Genomic DNA, 20,676 nt, shown 5'->3' with positions numbered 1-20,676 from the left:
CAGCCTCTGTATTGAACATGGTGTGGCCACATCTTGAATATCATGTGCGGTGCTGGTCACCCCAGCTCAAGAGAGGACATAGCAGAACTAGGAAAGGTGTAGACAATATTTATTAAAACATATTTTGCATTTTCCTACACAAGTTACATCCCAGCTGGACCCAGGGGAGTGGGAACTCTGTCAAATTGCATTCCTCAGGATCACGAGCAAATGGGGTTAGTTGACCATGGATTTAATGGCCTCTTGGGCCAACACAAAGGCAAACAAATTCTTCAGCCGAAGAAGGGAGGCGAGCTCTGTCCATATAGACATGTTGACCAGCCTATGGCCAACAGAGGGTCCACTATGTGTCCCTCCACCCTAATAGGAAGAACATTGGAAAGAATAGAAAGCCAGCCAACACTGACATTCCTAGTCTCTTCGGACTGGTACACATCTCCTGAGACTTCTAGTGGATGCCCCTCTACACATTCCAGCTGGCCAAGGGCTCCTGAGTTTGGGCCCAGCATATCTGGAAGATCCAGCTCCAATCTATCTTATGGCATGGCCCATGAAAGGGCACGCCTGAAGAAGAAAGGATACTTGCCCTTGGTTATATCAGCCACGTTGAAGACTAAGTCCTTCACTTCATTAGTCTACATTTGGGTGTGGTGCCTCTTTGAGGATGTCTGCCATTCGGACAGAAGATCCCCATGCAAAGCAGACATAACCATAAACTGGATTTTATCCAACAAGGTCCGGACAAAGCCCTCAGATGCTCAAGAGTCCAGGTCACTGCCATCTCTAACTTTTAGAGGTTCAGTGGAGAGTGTGCACGTAACAATGCACCAAAATGTCATGCACTTTCTTAAGGGGGTAAAACACATTAGTCCTCCCTTTCGCCCACTGGTCCCTCTATGGGATCTTATCCAAGTACTCAGTCTTGATAGGCCCCCCCCCCCCCCAATTTGAAGCCCTATAATAGGCTCTATCAAAGACCTATCCTTGAAGACAGATTGACTGGTTGTAGTATGCTCAGCAAGACTGATCGGAGATACAAGCTCTCTCATGTAGAAACCCGTACTTGGTCTTCTCTGAGCCCTCTTGTCTCCTTTTGCCTAGTTCCGTCCTTACTCGAGAATGGTGAGTGAAATGGAACGGAGACAATTTCTCAGAAGGCCAGTTTCTGTTATGGGGAAACTAAACTGAAAATGTGCTTTTGTGGTCTGATCTGCTATTTGAGATAATTGTGATGTAAAAACTCTTATTCCACATACTGCCTGTCTTAGCAGTATCCTTAGTTATGTTCTGCCAAAATGGATGCCAGAATCTCTCTCGCCAACTCCAAAAGTAAACTCTAGCTATAATGATTGAATGGATTTGGGAGAATAAAGGAAATGTCATAGAAACTGTGAAAAGCTGTGGAAAAGAGAATTAAAAAAAAATAATCTTAAAACTCCTCCAGTTACTATCCTGCTGACACACCACCTCTGAGGATAATTTTTCAGCAGACTTTAAAAGCCTGAATTTTCAAAGTGGACTTATATGGATACACGAGCTTTGAAAATTCCCGAGTTGCACGGGTGCACGCATGAGCATATGTGCAGCTGCCTCCGAACAGGTTTAACTTTCTTCGTATCCATTTACATGCATGCTTTCAAAAATGGGGAAAGTGTGCACGAAATTTTTCCCCTGCCTTAACTCTGTCCTGGAACACCTACCACGAGTGCGGGGGGGGGGGGGGGGGGAGGAATGCATGTAATTGAGTTACAGATGTTTTTTGCTCTCTGCATGGCACCCACCCCCAATTGAACAAATAATATATCAGTTTTGTAATGTTTGGCATTGTGCCTGGAAGCAGTAAAGTAATCCTGCGAGCAACAGATGTTGGCGTCCTGTTCCAATGGCCACATAAATGGTACAAATGCACTGAAAGGAGCAGACCGAGCACACAGAAAACCCAACAAAAACATGGGAAACCAGAAAAAGCCATGGCTGAACATAAAAACATAGCAAAGAGTATGGAAACGTACAGAAATTGTCACAAACGATTTTCTGTGGTTGCCATGATGGAGATACAGATGTAATAAAAATTCACGAGCCATCAGGCTCTCTCATGAAACATCAGAACGTAGGCCGAGACTTTCACAGTCTTCATTGCTCTAGGGGGCAATTGTCAGACTGTCCACACTGGGACAAAGACCGCACATATATTTTTATTTTTTTTTGACTGCAGGCATTGCACCAATCCTCCAAACCAAAGCATGTGCCTGCTTTCTCCGTGGAGTTTGCTGCAGGTGCGACATCCACGCAGTCACTGGCACCTGCTTGTGCTTGTGGGTAGACTCCTGGAAAAGGAGGCGTGAAGGTTGTGAAAATATCTACTTGCGTGGATTTTTCCTTCTCTGACCTAAACTACGCCGCCTCTCGGCAGAGCTAAAAGCCTGTGCCTTCTTTCAGCCACACAGAGGGTGGGCCGTTCTTAGCTGATTTTTGCGTGGGCAAATTGTGATGCACCCACAGAACTGATTTTAAAAACAATCACCCTCTTAATGCTGAACAATGATGATCAAACTGTATTGAACAAGGGCAGGCTGTCTAGCAACAAGGACTTCAAAATAATTCAGAAGCAGCCTGTAGCTAACCTTTTTTTTTTTTGTGATATCTCTTTTCATTAAAATCCCACGTGCCCAGATGCGTTGTGAACGTTGCTCGATAGTCATCCGTTCCACCAAACCATCAGTAGCCTCCACACTGGAACAATGATCCCTTAGAAGGAACGCACATCTTGAGGCTGCTTGTCACAAAATAATGCACAAGTAATGAGAGCTGGCTACATGTTAATCTCGCCTTAAGTTTGATGCCACGTAAGCATATAAGTTGCGTGCCAGCTCCTCCTCCCTTCACAATATTTCAACTAAGAACAAAAACAAGAAACCAGGGACTTGACCTCTTAATTGTTTCCCCCGCCCATAGACATAAAATGGGAGATAGTAAATCAGGCCTGAAGTGGATGTGCAATAAATCATAGCACTATATGGTATTATTACCATTATTGTTACAGCAATGTTCAGTCATACAAATAATAGATTTTAAGTCTCTGCTGAATAGAGCTTTTGAAAAGAACCAGAAATAGTAACTAAATCAGGGAAGGGTATCCCTGTAAAATTCATTGCTAGTTTTCAAGCTTGGGAGACTTGCTTTGGTTTCTCCACAAGGAATCAAAGCGCTCTGTAAACATGACTTAGTTTTACTGCCTTATACTAGCTTTTGTATACTAAATACATGGCCCATTGCATTTAATTGTCTGTCTGTTTCAGGAAAGAATGCAATTGATAGTAAAGGCGGTATCTATGTAGCACAGTTAATGTAGGGATGTGCATTTGTTTAAAGCAAATGTGCAATGCTCCAGTGAATAAGGCAGATTTCATTTCTTGTGAGGGGCCCTGGAACGAATCGGGGGGGGGGGGGAGCACACACCAAACAGGGCCTAGGCCCTGGCCAATGCTGGGGCTTTGTCTGAGGGCCCCCTCCTCCCTCCGAACAAACTTACCTGACTTGTCGGGTATCCGCAGAAGCAGCTAGGCCAGGTCCCAATGCCTGGGTCCAGGCCGAGGCCCAGGTGTTAGAACCCAGCCCCTCTGGGCCTGGGTCCGGACTCAGCACCCACATCGGCCCTGGGTCTGGGCAGAGGATCCCGGTGTCAGGACCTGGCCTGGGCCTGTGCTTCAGCGTAAGCTGAGGAGTCTGCCTTGTGTAGGCTGAAGTTGCAGTGACCTAGCTCGGCCTACACAAGGCCAAGGCTAGGCCTTGCCAGAGAATACCCATTTTTCTGGTTGAGTGGGAGGTTGGTTTTTTTTTTTTTGTTTGTTTTTTTACACCAATGAAGCAAATCAAACATTTCACCAGCCAACATACATTTGGGGGGGGGGGGGGGAACCTGAAAACACATTTCCCCCCCTACACCCCTCAGAGCAATGCTTGATGTTAGCACTGGGACATTTCTTAACTGGAAAATTAAGTTCAGGAATGCATGTACCATGATGTTTCTCTCTCTCTCCTCTTCCCTCCTCTTCTTCGGCAGTGGCGCTGTAGTACAGAAATCTCTCCTTCAGTAGTGCATGGTATCTCCAGCACAGCATCTTCTCACTTTCTCCCCTTGCCAGGCCCTTCTTTCTCCCTGCCCACACGATGTTAGTGGCATCCGATGTGGTGGCGCAGCCTTTTGCATGGTTCCTGTACAGACACACAGGTCGCGTGCCCCAGAAGCTGGCCCTGATGAGTCAGTTGATAGATTTTGCTTCTTTTCATTTCAGGGATGGTTAGGATGAGCTGTCCTATAAACCATCCACTCCCTTGTTTCATTGAGTTTCACAGTATCTTGCTATGTTTGCCAAATGTTCTGATCTGCAATTATGATTGGAAGAACAGGGCTAGTGATCTGACCTTGTTCCTTCTGAGTGAGAAGAAATAATGGGTGGACAAATCATTTTTGCAGTTCTGCCAGTGCTAGCAGATGTCATAAAGAGTCAAAGAAAATGCAACACAGAGGTCGGTATTAACTCAAAATGGTGAGTTTGGTAGAGGAAGTGGTCCACAGAAGCCTTTCAAGAAGACAGATTCTGCATGGAGAAAATCCATGGGGTCTTCTCTGGATTAAAATGCGGCTCAACTTCACAATTGAAGGACCTATGACTTATTGCCCCATCAACATCTGGAGTTTCCTGTCCGAATCCATATGCTTCTGACAAACTGTTTTTGCTAGATTTTTCCTGTGATTGAGGTCACCTGATGCAACAGATCATCATTCTAAAGCAGCAGGGCCACTGAATTCAAATATTATTGAAATAATCCAGTTAGCCAAAATCACTAATACCTTTTCTGGCCTCTCTTGTGCTTTTTTTATTTTATTTTAGGTAAAAAGTTTCAACATCCCTCTTCTTTAGTCAGGTCTGCTATTGTAGACCTCTGTGTACCAGCATGCGGATGTGCTGTCCATCATCAGGAACCTGGGCAAGCATTGCTCTGCAAGCTCCTCATGTACCTGCCCTGTAAACAGTAGAAGAGTGGCCTCGAGTTAAGAGATTTTGAAAACTCGGGTTGCTCATCAGAAGAGTGATTTGTAGTTGGACCAGCAGGGAATGCTCCATTGTATGTGCTGGGAGAGAAAAGAGTGTGCTTTGACTACCTTCCTTAAATAAAATGTATAAAATGGAAGTGATTTTACAATGGCCAAAACAATACAAGAAATAAATGCATCATAATAGACTAATACAGCAATAAAATGCAATAGACATTTTAAAACAATGCAAAACAGTTTACAATGTAGGAGAAGGGAGGTAATGACAGGATATATGGGCGGCAAGGAGAGGGTTGAACACCACGAGAACGTCAGGGAAGCAGGAGATGGAATTGGGGTTATGTTTGTAGAAACATTAATAGGCTAAAGAGATATAAGATTAGCATTTGGAAGTCTTCATCCATCTGATCCAGGCTCCTCTTTAATGATCTTCTTCTTTTTTTTTTTTCTGACTTTTATCTTCCTTTTAGTGCTAAGAAGTATTAAGCTAATGATGTTTCAAAGCTGAATGCTTAAGAGTCCCTTCCACAAAAATATCTCTTAGAAAAATATACTGTTTGAGGATGCAGCAAGCGGCAGATCCTTCAGACTGGGAGCAAGTGTAAAAGATATAATTGTAGTGTTTTGAAATGCCATTTTATATTTGTTTTCCAAATAGTTTTATTTCATATTCTTGATTTGTTTTTTTTGTATTTTGTGGATTTAATTTTTTTTTTTTTTTTATTGTTGATCTTGTTTCCCTGCTTTGGGCATACCATGGGTGACAATGCTTAAATATAAAACCAGACACCTTCCAAGTGCTTAAGCATCATCTTTGAAAACAACTCCGGTATCTGGATAACCCTTTGCTTCCCTCCCCCATCTCCCCAAAAAGGAGAACCAGGAATAGACCAGACCAACTGAGTGCCATTTCTGAATGTAGTGGTACCAGAGTCCTGCAGTGCAGACTGCTTAAAAAAACAAACTGGCCAGTGCTTTGCCAGCTGACAGATTTGGCAGTGGGAGGGAGCCCCAGACTGCCTGCTAGCATCTTCAGATGTATACTGGGCTAGCTGGCTGCTGCTGAAGATGTCTGCTAATGAGATCGAGCAAGCTGTTCCTTTATAATCCCCCCCCCCCACCCCCCACACACACACAAAAAAGGTTGGAACTATTTTTGTAAGGAAACCCTGGAAGATTGGGTCAAGTAGAACGTATGTGCTTTGTTTATGCGCAGCCATCTGTGGGTTTGTAAGAGTTCCAGGAATGATGCTGTTTGGTTTACCCTGCTTCACAGGAAAACTGTTTCAGTTGAAATACCAATTTTTTTTGCAATTTGTGAGATCTAAAATGGTTGGCTTTCTTTTGGTTTGATTGGCCCCGTTCATGTCCTCCTCCTTCTTTTATGCTTTCGGCTCATTCAGAACCTGGGCTGGGATCCGGTATCTTGAGCCTGCATTCAGAAATACCCGGGATATCTTATTTCCCCCTCCATTCGCCTAAGCCAGCCATTGCAGTGGCCATCCTTGGTCAGAGGTTATGACCCCGGGCTCCCTTTGGAGCATGCAGTCCTGGTCTTCAAGTCTTGTCTGTTAGGTGGTGCTGTTGAGCCGTGGCCAAGGCTTCCTTCCCCTTTGGGATGGGAGGGGGGCCTGTGAATGCTGCCTCCTTGGCATCGTCAGCCCAAAGAGCAGGATCCTGGCCCAGGACATCTGTTCACAGCCATTGGGCCGGTCCCTAAGATTCATATTTAATGGTAGATTTATTTGATATGTCTTACTTGCTTGACATCAAGATGCTTCAAGCAAGGCGCAGCAGAATTAAAATCACCAATACGTTTACTAAAAATGTCAATACATATGTACTTTACCATTTTATTTTATTTTTTAATTTAATTCAAATTTTTGTCTTGCAGGTAGAGCTTCACGTCCACCTAGATGGAAGCATTAAGCCAGAAACCATCCTGCACTATGCCAAGTGAGTCATTGTAAAATAGAAACGTGTTCCCGGTATTTAATTGCATTCTAGCGAGTTATGGCAAATGCTGACTGCAGATCCCATGTTAAAGGGCCGACCACATTATTTTAGATGAAAGGCCCTAAGATACGCAGAAGCTTGTCATGTTGTGTCTCACTGGTACAGAATACCTGATGCATGTCCCTCAGTGGGGACTGTTCAGTAGTTGGTTTACTGGTTGCTCACTAGCTTTGGGCTGCTTTTGACTCTTAACCTTATTGATAATGCAAAATGCATGCTTTTACTAAGCAAAAAAAAGGGATCTGGCAATTACTTCCAATTAACCTGGCATGGCCACCGTCTGAGACAGGATGCTGGGCTCAATGGCCCGTTGGTCTGATCCAGCATGGCACTTCTTAGGAATCGTCATCACTATGTTTCCTTATGAGGGGAAACTAGGTGAAGCTTGCTTGTTCTTGTTTAGTTTTGTTAGTTGGTCTTTAACTGATGGTATTTTGCATGCGTTGGATTCCTCATAAAATAGCAACCAGCTGCCTTCCTGACACATTGCTTCTCAGCCTTTGTGCTATGTTCAAATGTAAGGTTTGAACCATGGGCTGAGGACACTCCCTTCCTGGTCTTTTGACTGAATTTGAGGAACTGTATAACATGAAGGGAGGATAGGAGTGAGAGGTAATGCCCTGTTATCTAACCCCACTGGGGACACAAAAATAGTGCACTTATGATCAAAGCAGGAGGATTAAGCCACCTTTAAAAAAAAAAAAAAAAAAAAAACAAAACAAAAAAAACCAAACCCAAATCTCTGCTTTTATAATGCTGCCTCTCCACCTTATTCAGCTATGCACGTGTAGAATAATTAGTAAATATGCAAAACATTTTCAGTTTTAAGACTTGTCTTGCTTTTTGACTCTAGGACTGGAATCATGTATTTACGGGTTGATGGGGCCATTTAAAAATAAGACTGCATTGCATAAGATTGTTTTCAACCCAGTCCTCCAGCATCTCCCCCAGCAAGTCTGGCTCTTCAAGGATATCCATCATGAATATGCATGCAATATGATCCACTTGCAGTGGAGGCAGATGCAAATCTATATCATGCATATTCATGGAGGATGTCCTGGGAGGTATTCGAGGACCAGGTGAACACTTCTAGTGTAAGAGAACAGCTGATACCTGCAAACGTAATAAGTGTAGGGGAGCACGAGGAAGCTGACGTGTTATTTTGCAAAAGATGTCCTGAAGGACCGTGGAATAGAAGACTTCCCTTTAGCACTGCACTTGAATCTCTCTGGCCGTTTGCAAATACTATCACGTTGCCAATATCACATTTCTTTTTTTCTTTTAAGTTGCTGTACAGAGTGACCGAAGGAAGGATGGTTCACTGCTGTGGTAGAACGAATATGCACGGTTTATCAAAATGCTTTCCTTGCCTAATCTCTCCTGCTAAATCGAGATGCTCCTCTACTTTTTGACATTAGAAATACGTTATCCACCTCATGGTAGTGTCTCGGACTTTTTGAGGGTAATTTTCAAAGAGACCTCTGGGGGGGGGGGGGGGGGAAATAGAGCTTTGCCTGCAGAAATGGATCCTTAGATTGCAGGGCTGATAATGTGTAAAATTGTGCAAATTCGCCCAATGTATGTAGTTATATCTACAAAAGGGAGAGGTGCTCAGGGGGTGCAGTTTGGGTGGGGGCTGGGACGCATAGTTTTTTTGCATACAAATTCTTTCGGCAGATCTACAGGTACCATATTGTAATGAAATGTTGTGCGGCATAGTTTTTGCTCGAATAATTTCAGAGCTGACGTGTACGTGCATGTCCCCTTTGAAAACTGGCGTAATGTGTTTTCTGGCTAACCTTATGTCCGATTTTGGTATAAAATTATCCCCTTTGCATACCACAGCTAAAGAGGAGAAAATGTTTAAAACCCAAGAGTTACAGCTGTAACCAAATGATCCCCCTTCCTTCCTAATGACAATATGCAAAATATATACCTGGGACAATTTAAAGCTGGTGAACTTAGGAATGAAACCAATATAGCAGTAGTTCCTGAACCTGCCCTGCGGGCTCTCACCCAGTCAGGTTTTCAGGAGATCCACAATGAATTTGCATGTACTTCCTCCATGCATATTCATTATGGGGCTCCTGAAAACCTGACTGGCAGGAGGTCCCAGGTTTGGGAACCACTGCAGTGGAGAAAAGAACAGAGCCAAGAAAACGGGCACGTTCAAGAAATAGGTGGTACAATATTTGCTACTGTTGCGTGTTTGTTTTTTTGGGTTTTTTGTTTTTCCATTTTGGGGGGTGATGTGGAACAGTCTGCTTAAATTTAATGCCAAATAGGTGCACGAGTTACATCCATTTTCAAAGGGAAAGTATATATACATAGTTTCCCTCTTTGAAAATTACCCCACCAAAACAGCCTGCATTTAATTACGCTGGGTAATTTGTGTACAAAAAGATTTTAAGAAAATGGGTAGAAGTGCAAACCCCTTTCAACCCAACCCGGGGGCTGCCTCTGCTCGCTGCCATATATGGCTTTACCCCTGGAAATGCCTTTGAAAATTGCACCCCTCCTCTAGGGTACATTTTCTTTAACTCCGTGCCGCCAAAATATCCTGTTAGTCTTTGTGCGCATGTGTCTGAAAACCAATATTCTTGACAGAAAAACCTTGCACAAGAGCACTCTGCTAGAAGCCTTGTACCTAAAGGCAGGAGAAGACTTGACTCTGTTTGCTAGGTTTATGACCAGAGAAGGAAAACGCCTTGATTCAACCATAACTGGAATTATCGCTAGGACTTGCATAGTGCATACCAGATGCATGCAGCACCGTACAGAGACACAGGGAGGGTAATTTAAAATGTTCAAAGCTATTTCCATAGGGAAAACACTGCTGTACTTGCAGAGGTGGCCTTTTAGAAAAGTGGTCACCTGATATGCAGCAGACTGCTCACTTGGGATAAACTTAAAGGCAGAAGAGGCATTCCTGGGGGTAGGGTTGGGGGTGGGGCTTGCACCTATGCATATATATTTTGCATTTTCAAGACAAGAGGACAAACTACGAAAAACAAACAAGAGACTCAGAGTTAAGACAGCAAGACCCGGACTGATAAGATTTAAGGTGTGTGAGTTTAAATTGAGGATAAGCAACTTATCATTCATGCCAGATCAGTCCAGACAAATAGGTTATGTTCTCCTGCCAGCAGATGGAGTCAGAAAATAAAAGCTCAAAGCTGGCTTTATTCCCCCTATAAGGGGCTGGTGTAGCATTTAGCTCTTCAGTATTTTCTGTCTCAGCAGATGGTAGCCAGGTATCTTTCATACTGGTGCTGTGGAGGAGATGGCCTTGGGCCAATTTATTCCCCATTCTAAGACTTAGGGCTGAGCCGAGGGCAGACTGATTGGCAGTCAGGTGCTACCTGATCTTCCTTCCCTCTAAGAACTGGCTACCTGGGGAGACTGAGCTTCTCTGGCGAGTGCACCTGGTGGGATTTTATAAATAGCTTTGCCTCCGTTCTCTACGGCAGATGTCCTCCTTAAGCTTATTAGTCTGCATAAAGTTGAAAAAAAAATGTAGAGAAGAGCAAATGGAATGCCAAATCAGACCTCCTGTTACAGAAGAGTCCTTCAGGATCCACGGAGGCGTCTCGCCATCTTGAGTGGACAGGCTCCAAGGTATGATTGCAGGTGCTGCAGTTCTTCAGGGGACTAATGTCAGGTGGTGAAACTGATTTCCCTCCATAGAACTCAGAAAAGGACATCTGGAAAGCAGAGGTCACAGCTTTTTAAAAGGCATGTTGTACTCCAATCAAGCTCAGCTAAGTGAGCGAGAGTCTTGACCACCAGAAGCAAATAGATAAGCCTCAAGGCCAGCAACTCATGGTTAGGTGTGGTGGTGGCCCTGTTGCCTGTGCAGTGTGTTGCAGTGGTTGAAGGACTGAACCGCTCCTACCACCAAGTCTAGTTTTACAGGTGAATGTCCTGCACTTGTTCTTTGGCTGAATCAGGTCCCAACAAGCTTGTCCTCCCCCCCCCCCCCCCCCCACACACACACCCACACACATCTGACTTTGTGCTTAAGGCTAAAGCCTTTGGTTCAGCCTGGAGGGAACTAAAACATGAAGAACCGGTGAAACCAGGAGTCAGATCCTGTCGTCGTCCCCCCAGGGCTTCTTTGGGTCCTGCCTTAAACAGGAACCAGCCCCAAATAAACTGTGAGTTGGCCCTGGAAGGATTCTGAACTCTGAGGACCTCCTGGGGTTGACCTGGAAAAGGAAAAGTGGACCAGGAATTAGGGAGCCTCCTAGGCCTTTTTTCCTGTGATACAGGCCATTTAGGTCAGGATTGTAGTGGAATGGGAGATCCCACAAATATTCTTACCCATGCTCTATTAGTGGTGGTAACTGATAAGACATCTTTTCCCATGGATGGAAATAGTGAGTCTGCTTAAAACAGCTACTAAGGTGGTCCTGCTTGAGTAGTTTGTTTGACCCCCTTCCTAGTCTGTTTCCAGGATCCCACTCGGAAGATCTTTAGGTTAACCTTAGCAAGAACTGGAGGTGCTAGAGCCACTTCACTGGCTGGGAAAGATGAGGAAATAACTGTAGATAAGAGGAGATTTCTTCTTCGGAAGATGATGGTTGCTCAAGAGGAGCTGGTGATCTGTAATTCCTGGGCGTTGCCTTTTGCAGCTCTTGCATAAGTGATGAGAGGCAGCAATCTGTAAGGGGAAATCTATATTCCTGAGTGCTTGTAGGCCCCAGCTCAAGAGATTCCTGCTACTTCTGATTTTTGAATATGGGATTTCTTTGATAAGACGCCTGATTCCAGCCTAAAGTGGCCAAGACAATAAGGGAGCTGTAGTCCCTTCCCAGAGAAGATAGGTATATGGAGTTGGATCACCTATTGGGAGTTATCTTCCCTTTTTTTTTTTTTTTTTTTTTATAAAGACCACAGTTGAGTGGTGGAAGCACACCCTTCAGGACCCCCATGATAGGAAGATTGTATCTGTTTATATTACCTATCTTTTTTTCTATAGTCTCTCTCTCTCCTCAGAAAATTGCAATGGCTTTGCAATGTGAGTCTTCCTATGCTGGGTCCAGCATTCCTCAGAGGAGACTATGGTGATCTTCTCCACAGGTAACAGTGTGCTGAGAGGACTCTAATTTCCCTACAAGGAAACCTGTAGCTCCTGGATCGATTCCCAGCTGGTGAATCTTTCACACAATTAGAGGTAAGCGATTCTAGGAGCTCCTTTAGTTGGATCCCCCTTATGGCTGGGCCCAAGCTACTTCAAGATGGGGCTGCAATGTTTTACAGCCATGCATTTCAGGAGTTCCCCCATACAGTGTGGAGTCTTCTGCTGTGAGTGGTCAAACACTACTCAGGAACTAGGAGGCTTCAGGTTTGGGGGCTCCATCTGTCCCTTGAAAAGAGATCAGAGGTGTAGCTCTAATTATTTCAGGCCTCCAAGAAAGCTGTAAATTTGGTTTCAGGTCACTGTGAAAAATGGCATACCTGTCGTTAGGTAGTTCCCCCAAATGGATACATTGGAGTTTTCCACCTTACCTCCACCAGGGGTTAGAATCAGACATTTCTAAAATGCATCATCCTGAATTCTTTATGGACAGCTATCAGGCTATTTCTTGGTGCTGACCATGGCCCCAGGTATCTGCAGATCAAAGGGTAGTTAAGGCCTCCCTAAGCAGGGAGGTACATTGGTTCTTCCTTTAGGCAGTCATTTGTCTACTCAGGCTGAGTCAAAACAGGAAAGCCATCAGACTGTAGCCAGAGTTATACAGGTATGGAACCCTTTGACTAACTGAAGATTTATCTCAAACGGCATTTAGTTCTTCCCAATCTCTGGAGCACAGGGAAGCCCTCTCGTATCCAAAGAAGAAAGTGGTCTTATAACCTTGGACATCAAGGGCTGAAAGCCTTGCTCCCAGTGTCCAGATCTTCTGTTTCCATAGCTTCCCATTCTTCATGTCCTAGGCTCCAGGGCAATGGACCTGAAGCTAGGTACCTTTGGTGCAGACTCACATGCCTCTCACTCAATTCACTCTTATGGTGATATCCAAGAGTGCAGCGTCACAAGACCTGAGCAGAATACTTTCTTCATCATGGTTTCCTGCAGGGAAGATATTTTGCACCATCGGAGAGGAGTTATGATTCAGGGTGGCCAAGGCAAGCACAGAAATCCTAGTGGAGAACAGGTCCAAGCTTAGGCTAAGGACCACAATCAGTCAGCCATCTAATGCTCTAGAAATCCTGGCCTTTAGCTTGGAAAAAGGCAGCCTGGTAAGGCCATTGGCTGATGTGAACAAGCTAAGGGAATCTAGTAGCCTTCAGGATTCCTGGTAAGTGAAACAGATTTGATCTGGAAAAGAGGCCTTCTGCAGGACTTAGCAGCAGCTTTCATGGCCAACGCTGTTATCATACAGACAAATGTTTAGAGCTGACAGTGCGAGACCCTAAAGTGTAAGGATTGGCAGAAGCGACCTTTACGTATCAAGAGGAGGAGGAGCACCTCCAGAAGCAGATTCAGATCGGCTTGCTGAGGTTCAGAGAAGCAAGCTGTTCATTCAAAAGGAAAGCAGGAGCCTGCTGAGTTTGGATATCCTGTTAGAACCAGGACTTGCATCTAGTCCCTTGGGTGGCTCTTACTGAGAGCCTGAACTTTCCGTGGACTGAGGTCTGAAATTGCAGTTAGGGGTGTTCCTTCAACTTTTCTCCAACAGAGGATTCTTCCCCAGATGATCCTTTTCCATTCTCTTTTAAAATCTTGACTGTTAAAAGAACCAGGCTACATATTCGGGATACCTAGTTTCAGAGGTTACAGCCCTTGGTGACACAAAAGAGGAAACATAACAGGCCTGACTTAGAGATTGGAGTCTGAGAGGTCAGCTTTTGGAGGAGACAATATTTCCCATTGAGGGATCTATTCAATCTTGTCCTTTTGCTAGAGTGGATCAGGATAAAAGCAGTACCTGCAAATCTCATAGAAGGCAGAGACTGGTTTGGGGTTGTTTGAAAAGGATGCAGGCATGGGAGCTTTCTCACTACTCTCCTGGATGGGCTACTTTGAGATATTTGTAGATGACCAGTTTCTTTTTGGATAGTCTTTGTTCTGTTAAAGCACAATGGTTTCTGAAGCAAGGAGTTGGGCACTTCAGCCTGCTTCAGCAAGAGTTTGCAGATCCTTAAGGGCTGGTGAGCCCACTCAACAAGGGTGCAGGACACCTTGTAGATAGAATCAGAAATGGTCTTTCCAGAGGAGAATGGCTCCCTAGTTTCCATTGCATCTGTGCTCTCTGCATGAGTATGCAGACCAGGAGACGCTGCGCCCTGAATTCAGGATTCCTGAGAGCTATCATGGTTTCTTCCCACCCATTCTGGGCAAGCTTTGGTACATTCCACTTGTCTGGATTGGTCTGGCATGGATAACAAGGAAGGTGACATTTTTAAACTTGGCTGTTATTTTCCTTTCCTTTAGTCTTGTCAGGCCAGACCGGTCCAGGACCCACCCAAGAAAGTCACGACAATCAAGGTTTCTCAGTTTGACAAGTTCAGACAGCTAACAGCAAGTGCACTGTGGCCCATTCCAAGGGTAGCTGGCCAGGTTATGCTCTTAGTATAGAGATTATCTAATTCCTGGGTTAATGATTATGGAATGAAATTTGCAGGCTGCATCAGATTTTGGAGGTGATGATTTGGAAATAAACAATGGCCTTTGGCTGTCCTAGTTGTGATTTATAGGATACTGTAGAGCTGAAGGCAGCTTCAGACCTCTAGGGGGAATGAAATTTATTTAAAAACTTGTACCTGCTATTTCCTAAACATTAGTTTGGTGCGGATAACACTAAAACATACATATTAAACAATCACATAAAATACATTAGTGTTATTAAAACTACATCTCACTTTAGGAATATACTTTTTGAAAGAAAAGTTTTTAATCCTTTCCTGAATTTGTCAAATCTTTCTCTAATCATAATACCTTAGGGAGAGAATTCCATAGTACTGGAGCTGCATTCACTACTGCCTGTTTCTGTGTAAAGTCAGATTTATAATCTACGATCGAGGGGACTGTCAATAGACCGGCCCCCTCAGATCATAATGTACAACTGGGCTCATACCGCTGGGATTCACTGAAGAAAATATTATGTATAATATTCAACAATTTAAAATGCAATTGGCTCCTTATTGGGAGCCAATGCAGGTCCCTTGAAACCGGGGTTATGTGAACATAATATCCTCAGCCACTTGCGTCTAGTAGCAGCATGCTGCACAAGTTGCAATGAACAAAGCAGTTTCTGGTAAACCACCCTAAAGACTACAGTAGTCCAGCTTTGAGCTTTTCTTCTGTCTCCATCTGCTGGCAGGAGGACATAACATAGTTCTGTCTGGACTAGTATGGCAGAACTAAAGGAAAGGAAATTAACAGGTAGTTTTTTTTTTGTTTTTTTTTTAAATTTCACCTTTATTTTTTGTTTGGCCAGTGTCAATTACACTGTTCTTGAGATTGTATGTCAAAGTTTATATGATTATGTATGTTTTATTGTAACTCACCTAGGATAAAAGGCAGGATAGAAATATTTTAAACAGATTACCATCAGACATAATTATCAGGTTCTGGAAAAGTTTGGTGAGGATTCTGGCGTATATAAATTGTTGCTAATCAGCCTTTTCTTGTACAGTGTAAAGTAAGTATGGAACATCTGTCAGTCCCAGTCCAATCTAGACACTGAGAAATATACTCCTAAACTAGAACCCAGAGTGATAAATCTGTTACATAAGCAGGAAGACTTAGGGTTTGGTTATTAAAAGCAGTCTTGAAGAGGTGAGGTTTGTCAAGTGGCATTTGAATCTGGTACGAGAGGGAGCTGGAACATGCATTCAGGAAGGCTATTCCAGGCATTTGGTGCAGACAGAGGCAAGGCATGGAGATTTGGTGTTGTGGGGGGGAAATGACTGGTCCTGTCAATATTCAACCCCTCAACAAATTCAGGAGCCCGTTTACTAAGCTGCATTACCACAATAACGTGCATTATTCAGAGTTAAGGCACATTAATCTGTAATAATGCAGGTAAGTGTATAAAAAAAAAAAATCAAGCCCAATATGAGTTAAAATAATGAGCTACATTGTAAACAAATGCATACAGATCTGCTTGTCATTATTATGGAAACTGAATAATACGGCTTGTGGTAAACTTCTCAAACTGTGCTGTTCTCAAAGTTTGGACATCAAAACGTATAGTTGACCAGGTGATGCTCCTGGGGCTGAAATTTTAAAGGGACCACCAGGCCCAGCCAAATCCATCCTCCTCTGAAAATCCCTAGTGGTTTAGTGGGAAAGGGCATGACCCCCTACCTGGGCCATCAGTGAAGGAAAAAACAACCCGCCCCATAATTTTTTTTTAAGGTTATCAGACACCCCCCCCCCCCCCCCCCCCCACACACACACACACACACACAAACACACACTCCTCTGACCTTCTCCAGGCTTATCTTGAAATTCCAAAGATTTAATGGGGGCAGAAGCCATCCTCACTCCTGCCCCACAGCACTATAAGTCCAAAATGGCACCAGCTGGCCGCAGACACTCTTGACTCAAGAGTCAGTCAATGCCATTTTCCAGAATTGAATGAGGATCCCTCCTGCCCCCACAAGACTCCAGGGAGTTGGGTAAATCTGGGGAGGGTCAGAGGAGTGGAGGGTGGTTCCAGGGGAGAGCACTTTTTTTTTTTTTTTTTTTTTTTTTTTTTTTTGTGGGGTGGGGCTTGACAACAGGGGCCTGGGCATAACTAACGGTGAGGTCATTTTTCCTTTCTTGATAGGCAAGAGGGGGCCATGCTCTTACCCCACTAGACCACTAGGGATTTCTGGACAAGGGGGTAGGGGGCTTTGACTGGACTTGGTGGCCCCCCTTAAAAAAAAAATAATAATAATAAAGTAGCCTTGGAATGTGGAGCTGCCATTGTGCATTGCTGAGGCCAGGGATGTGCGATTTTCCTGGCCATGGTAACACCAGGAAAACTCCTGCCAGATTTACTAAGCTGTAGTCCTCAGGTGCTACAGTTGTTGTTGTTGTTGTTGTTAAATCCTGCAAGAATTCTTTCATGGACAGACGGTGTAGAAGTGATGTCTTACCGCAGCTTTCTAAATTGGCCTCGTAATAAGCAAACCAGTACCTTTTTGGTTTTGCTCTTACAAACTTATCTTGCATTGACCTGGTTGAAGGAATTTAACTCTCAGAAGCTGAACACAAAACGTTTCAGCTATGTCTATTAAAAAGGTATCTGCTACGACTTCTATCTTGAGCATTATTGCTGGGAATAGTCACAGAATAGTAATACAAGATCATTCTGGACACTTACCAGAAGACTTCCATATCGGGGTTTCACTTTTTCTAGTGGGTAATCTCGGCTATTGAACTTTGGGCCTCTATACCCATGTCGTTATGTAATACATCTTTATGGTTCTCCACGGGGCTTACACTAAACGTCTTCTAGAGCGATCATGTCATAGTAGCTTCCCAGGGCCTATCAGAGCAATATGTAGATATTAAAGACCAAAAATACTAAAATATGTAACTGGACATCGGAGGAAAGTCCTGAACAGTCTTTTAAATAGAGGTTGCTTGGTGTAGTGGATCACAGGTGAGATACTTCTAATAAAGGGTGAACAGATTCTTTCTTTCTTTCTGTGGGTGCACAGTTTTTTGCTTCAATCAAAGCCTGGAGTAATGGCAGACAGCTCCAAAACTGTGGTTCCAAATTGGTCTGACTTTTTGGAAATAAAAAAAAAAGTTATTTACAGGCTGCTGCCCGGGCACAGTTTGAATGTACATAACTCTCAGTTTATACAGAGAACTGGGACATGAGGTCCATATTCAAAAGCCATTTAGACAGATAACCATTACATTATCTGTCTAGCTATATTTAGCCCTTATCTTCCTAAATTTATAACCAGGTAACTAGTTACCAGGCTAGAATTTACCTGGATAACTTAGACCTGCTTCTCAGTAGGCCTATAGTTATGTGGCCGTATAACTCACTTCTTACCCGAAAATCTTCAGAGATATCAAGGTAAGTAGCACGACTTAGAGAATAAAAAGGCTCCGTTTCGGGACTCCTGGCCCAGTTTGCTCCCCCTCGAGCTGGCCCAAACCTTTAAAGATCGGAAAGTTTGTGGGGGTTTTTTTTTGTTTTTGTTTTTAAAAGCTTTCATGCAATGATCCCTGCCAGCCTGGGCCTCTCCCCTCCCTCCTTCCCTGCTAAAATCATTTTAACAGTCCTTCCCTTCCCACCCCTGGGTGATGTCCTCTCACCCACCAGTTACCTCCCAAAGTGGCCCCCTGGGATTGCTTTTATCTATGACAACAGCCACTTCTAACGTAAAGTAGGCCATTACCTAAGTAATGTTTCCAGGTAATGGCTCTGGAAGTGTACTATCTAGGGATCCTGCTTCCAGCGTGATGTAGGTAATGGCCTGCTTTACGTTGGAAGCGTCCGGGATCGCTGAGAAGAGCAATTCTGGCACAAAGAAGAGGGGGCCACAGGTGGGTATCGGTTCAGCAGTGGGGGAGGGGGGATGAGGAGGGACAGTTAAAGTAACTTTAGCAGACTGAGGGGGAGGCCTGGGCCAGCAGCAATCATCGGATGAAAGATTTTTTAAACTTTCCGATCTTTAAAGGTTTGGGACAGCTGAGGGGTGGGGGGGGGGTACATACATGTAGGGAGAGGGGCATCGGGCCGGGAGACCCGCACTCTGAGCTTTTTAGTTTTTCTAAGTAGTGAGTTATTTGGCTATACGAGGCCGGATAACTTTAGGCCTAACCGGCCATATTCACTGGCCGGTTGGGTTAAAGTTATCAGGCTACGTGTAGCTGGATAACTTTTAACCAAGTATATTCAGCGGGATGTTTATCCCGCTGAATATACTGGACAAGTTATCCGGCTAACTGTGGTCAGATAACTTGTCCTCTAAACGGCCTACTGAATATTGGCCTCGCTGTTTGCAAGTGCTCAGGGGAGATTGCTAGGGTTTTTTTGTAACAGCTCACAAACCGTCAACTCGTGGCAAGCACTCGAAGGTGTGCTGCCTAGTCTTGGCTTCCTTTTGAGCTTCATTTCCTTCCCCCGAGGACTCTTTTTTTTTCCTCTTGTGGGAAAACCTACAGTGGGGACCCCTTTTATTACTCGCACATCAGACGTGACTTCTTTTCAGGATGGGAATACGCTTCGTCCTCCCAGGAGCTTGGTATTCTCCTGCAAACTCTGCCTCCTTAGCTCCATTCCCTGTGGTTGGACACTCAAACTGCTTCACACACACACACACACACACACACACACACACACACACACACACACACACACACCTCTCCAGTCTGACATACGTCTCGTCTACTGTGTGCCTACATTGCTTTTCCAAGACACTACCACTTGGGCTTAAAATACAAGTTGGTTGGTTTGTGTTTATTTTTTTTGAGTGCTCTCTGGGTCACCTCCACATGCTACAGATCTAAATAAGGTTCAGGAAACTGGACACAGGTGAACATATGAACTTCTGTTTGCCAAATGTTTTTTCACTGAAAATGTAGTTCAAATCCTTCTGTTTTTTTTCGTTTTCAGTAAAAGGCAGATTAAGTTACTTGCGGACACTGTTGAAGGTCTCCTGCAGCACGTTGCTTACAAAGAACCGCTCAGTTTTACAGAGTTCCTGGCAAAGTTTAATCATTATATGCCTGCCATTGCGTAAGTATTACCCTGTCTTCTGTGCCGACCATGGTCCTTGTATCCCTTAACATAGTAAAATAATAATTAGGGGCAGGTAAGGACCTCTTGGCCCACCTATTCTGCTCAGGTTTTGAATTTAAAAAATCCAACCTCTTCCATCTTGTGGTTTCCCTCGTTGCTAGCAGTTCAGGGACTTCTACAGGAGCTGAGGAAGGGCCGGTGCTACCATTAGGCAAACTGGGCAGTGTCCTAGAGCGCCAGGATATTGAGGGCAGCAAAATCCCTGGCATTGTGAGCCTCCAGAGAGGGGAGCTGTACCACAGCTAATACGATCAAAGAAGAGCGTGCTGTGCTGGAGCCACTGCCGCTAGTAAGGAGTAGCCTAGTGGTTAGAGCCGTGGGCTACGAACCAGGAGATCAGGGTTTGAGTCCAGCTGTCGCTCCTTGTGACCTTGGGCAAGTCACTTTACCCTCCATTGCCTCAGGTACAAACTTAGATTGTGAGCCCTCTGGGGATAGGGAAAAACCAATGTGATATCTCAGATCAAATGTCTGTTTATAAAAATAATAAATAAATAGTTAAGTTGGGGGAGGGGGGTAAATGACAGTTCATCTAGGGGGGCCAAATATGCTTGCACCGGCCCTGTTACTGGCATTAGCATGGGATCTATTTACCCCTTGGCTCCTTGCCAGGTTCTTATGGCCTGGATTGGCCACTGTTGGCAACAGGATGCTGGGCTCGACGGACCCTCCTGTCTGACCCAGTATGGCAACTTCTTATGTTCTTAATGTCCCCAACCCCCTCCTAGAGGTGTTCTTAGCCAGTCTGGTTTTCAGGATCTTCACAATGAATAGGCATGAGACAGATTTGCATACAGTGGAGGCAGCGCAAGAAGATCTCTCATGCCTATTCCCTGT

General features: G+C 44.3%; 1 protein-coding gene across 2 annotated transcripts in view; it reads left to right on the top strand.

Annotated features, from left to right (window-relative positions):
- Positions 1-20,676, top strand: part of LOC115097060 (adenosine deaminase-like) — a 73,148-nt gene that overhangs the window by 13,007 nt on the left and 39,465 nt on the right. For both annotated transcript variants that reach the window (XM_029612520.1, XM_029612519.1), the window contains exons 2-3: positions 6,954-7,015; positions 19,654-19,776. In XM_029612520.1, coding sequence (XP_029468380.1) covers positions 6,954-7,015; positions 19,654-19,776 — 185 coding nt within the window. The remainder of the gene's footprint in view (positions 1-6,953; positions 7,016-19,653; positions 19,777-20,676) is intronic.

Source organism: Rhinatrema bivittatum, chromosome 8, assembly GCF_901001135.1.
Source record: "Rhinatrema bivittatum chromosome 8, aRhiBiv1.1, whole genome shotgun sequence".
NCBI lineage: Eukaryota > Metazoa > Chordata > Amphibia > Gymnophiona > Rhinatrematidae > Rhinatrema > Rhinatrema bivittatum.
Note: the sequence above shows the minus strand (reverse complement) of the source record. Positions and strands in the feature narration are given on the sequence as shown.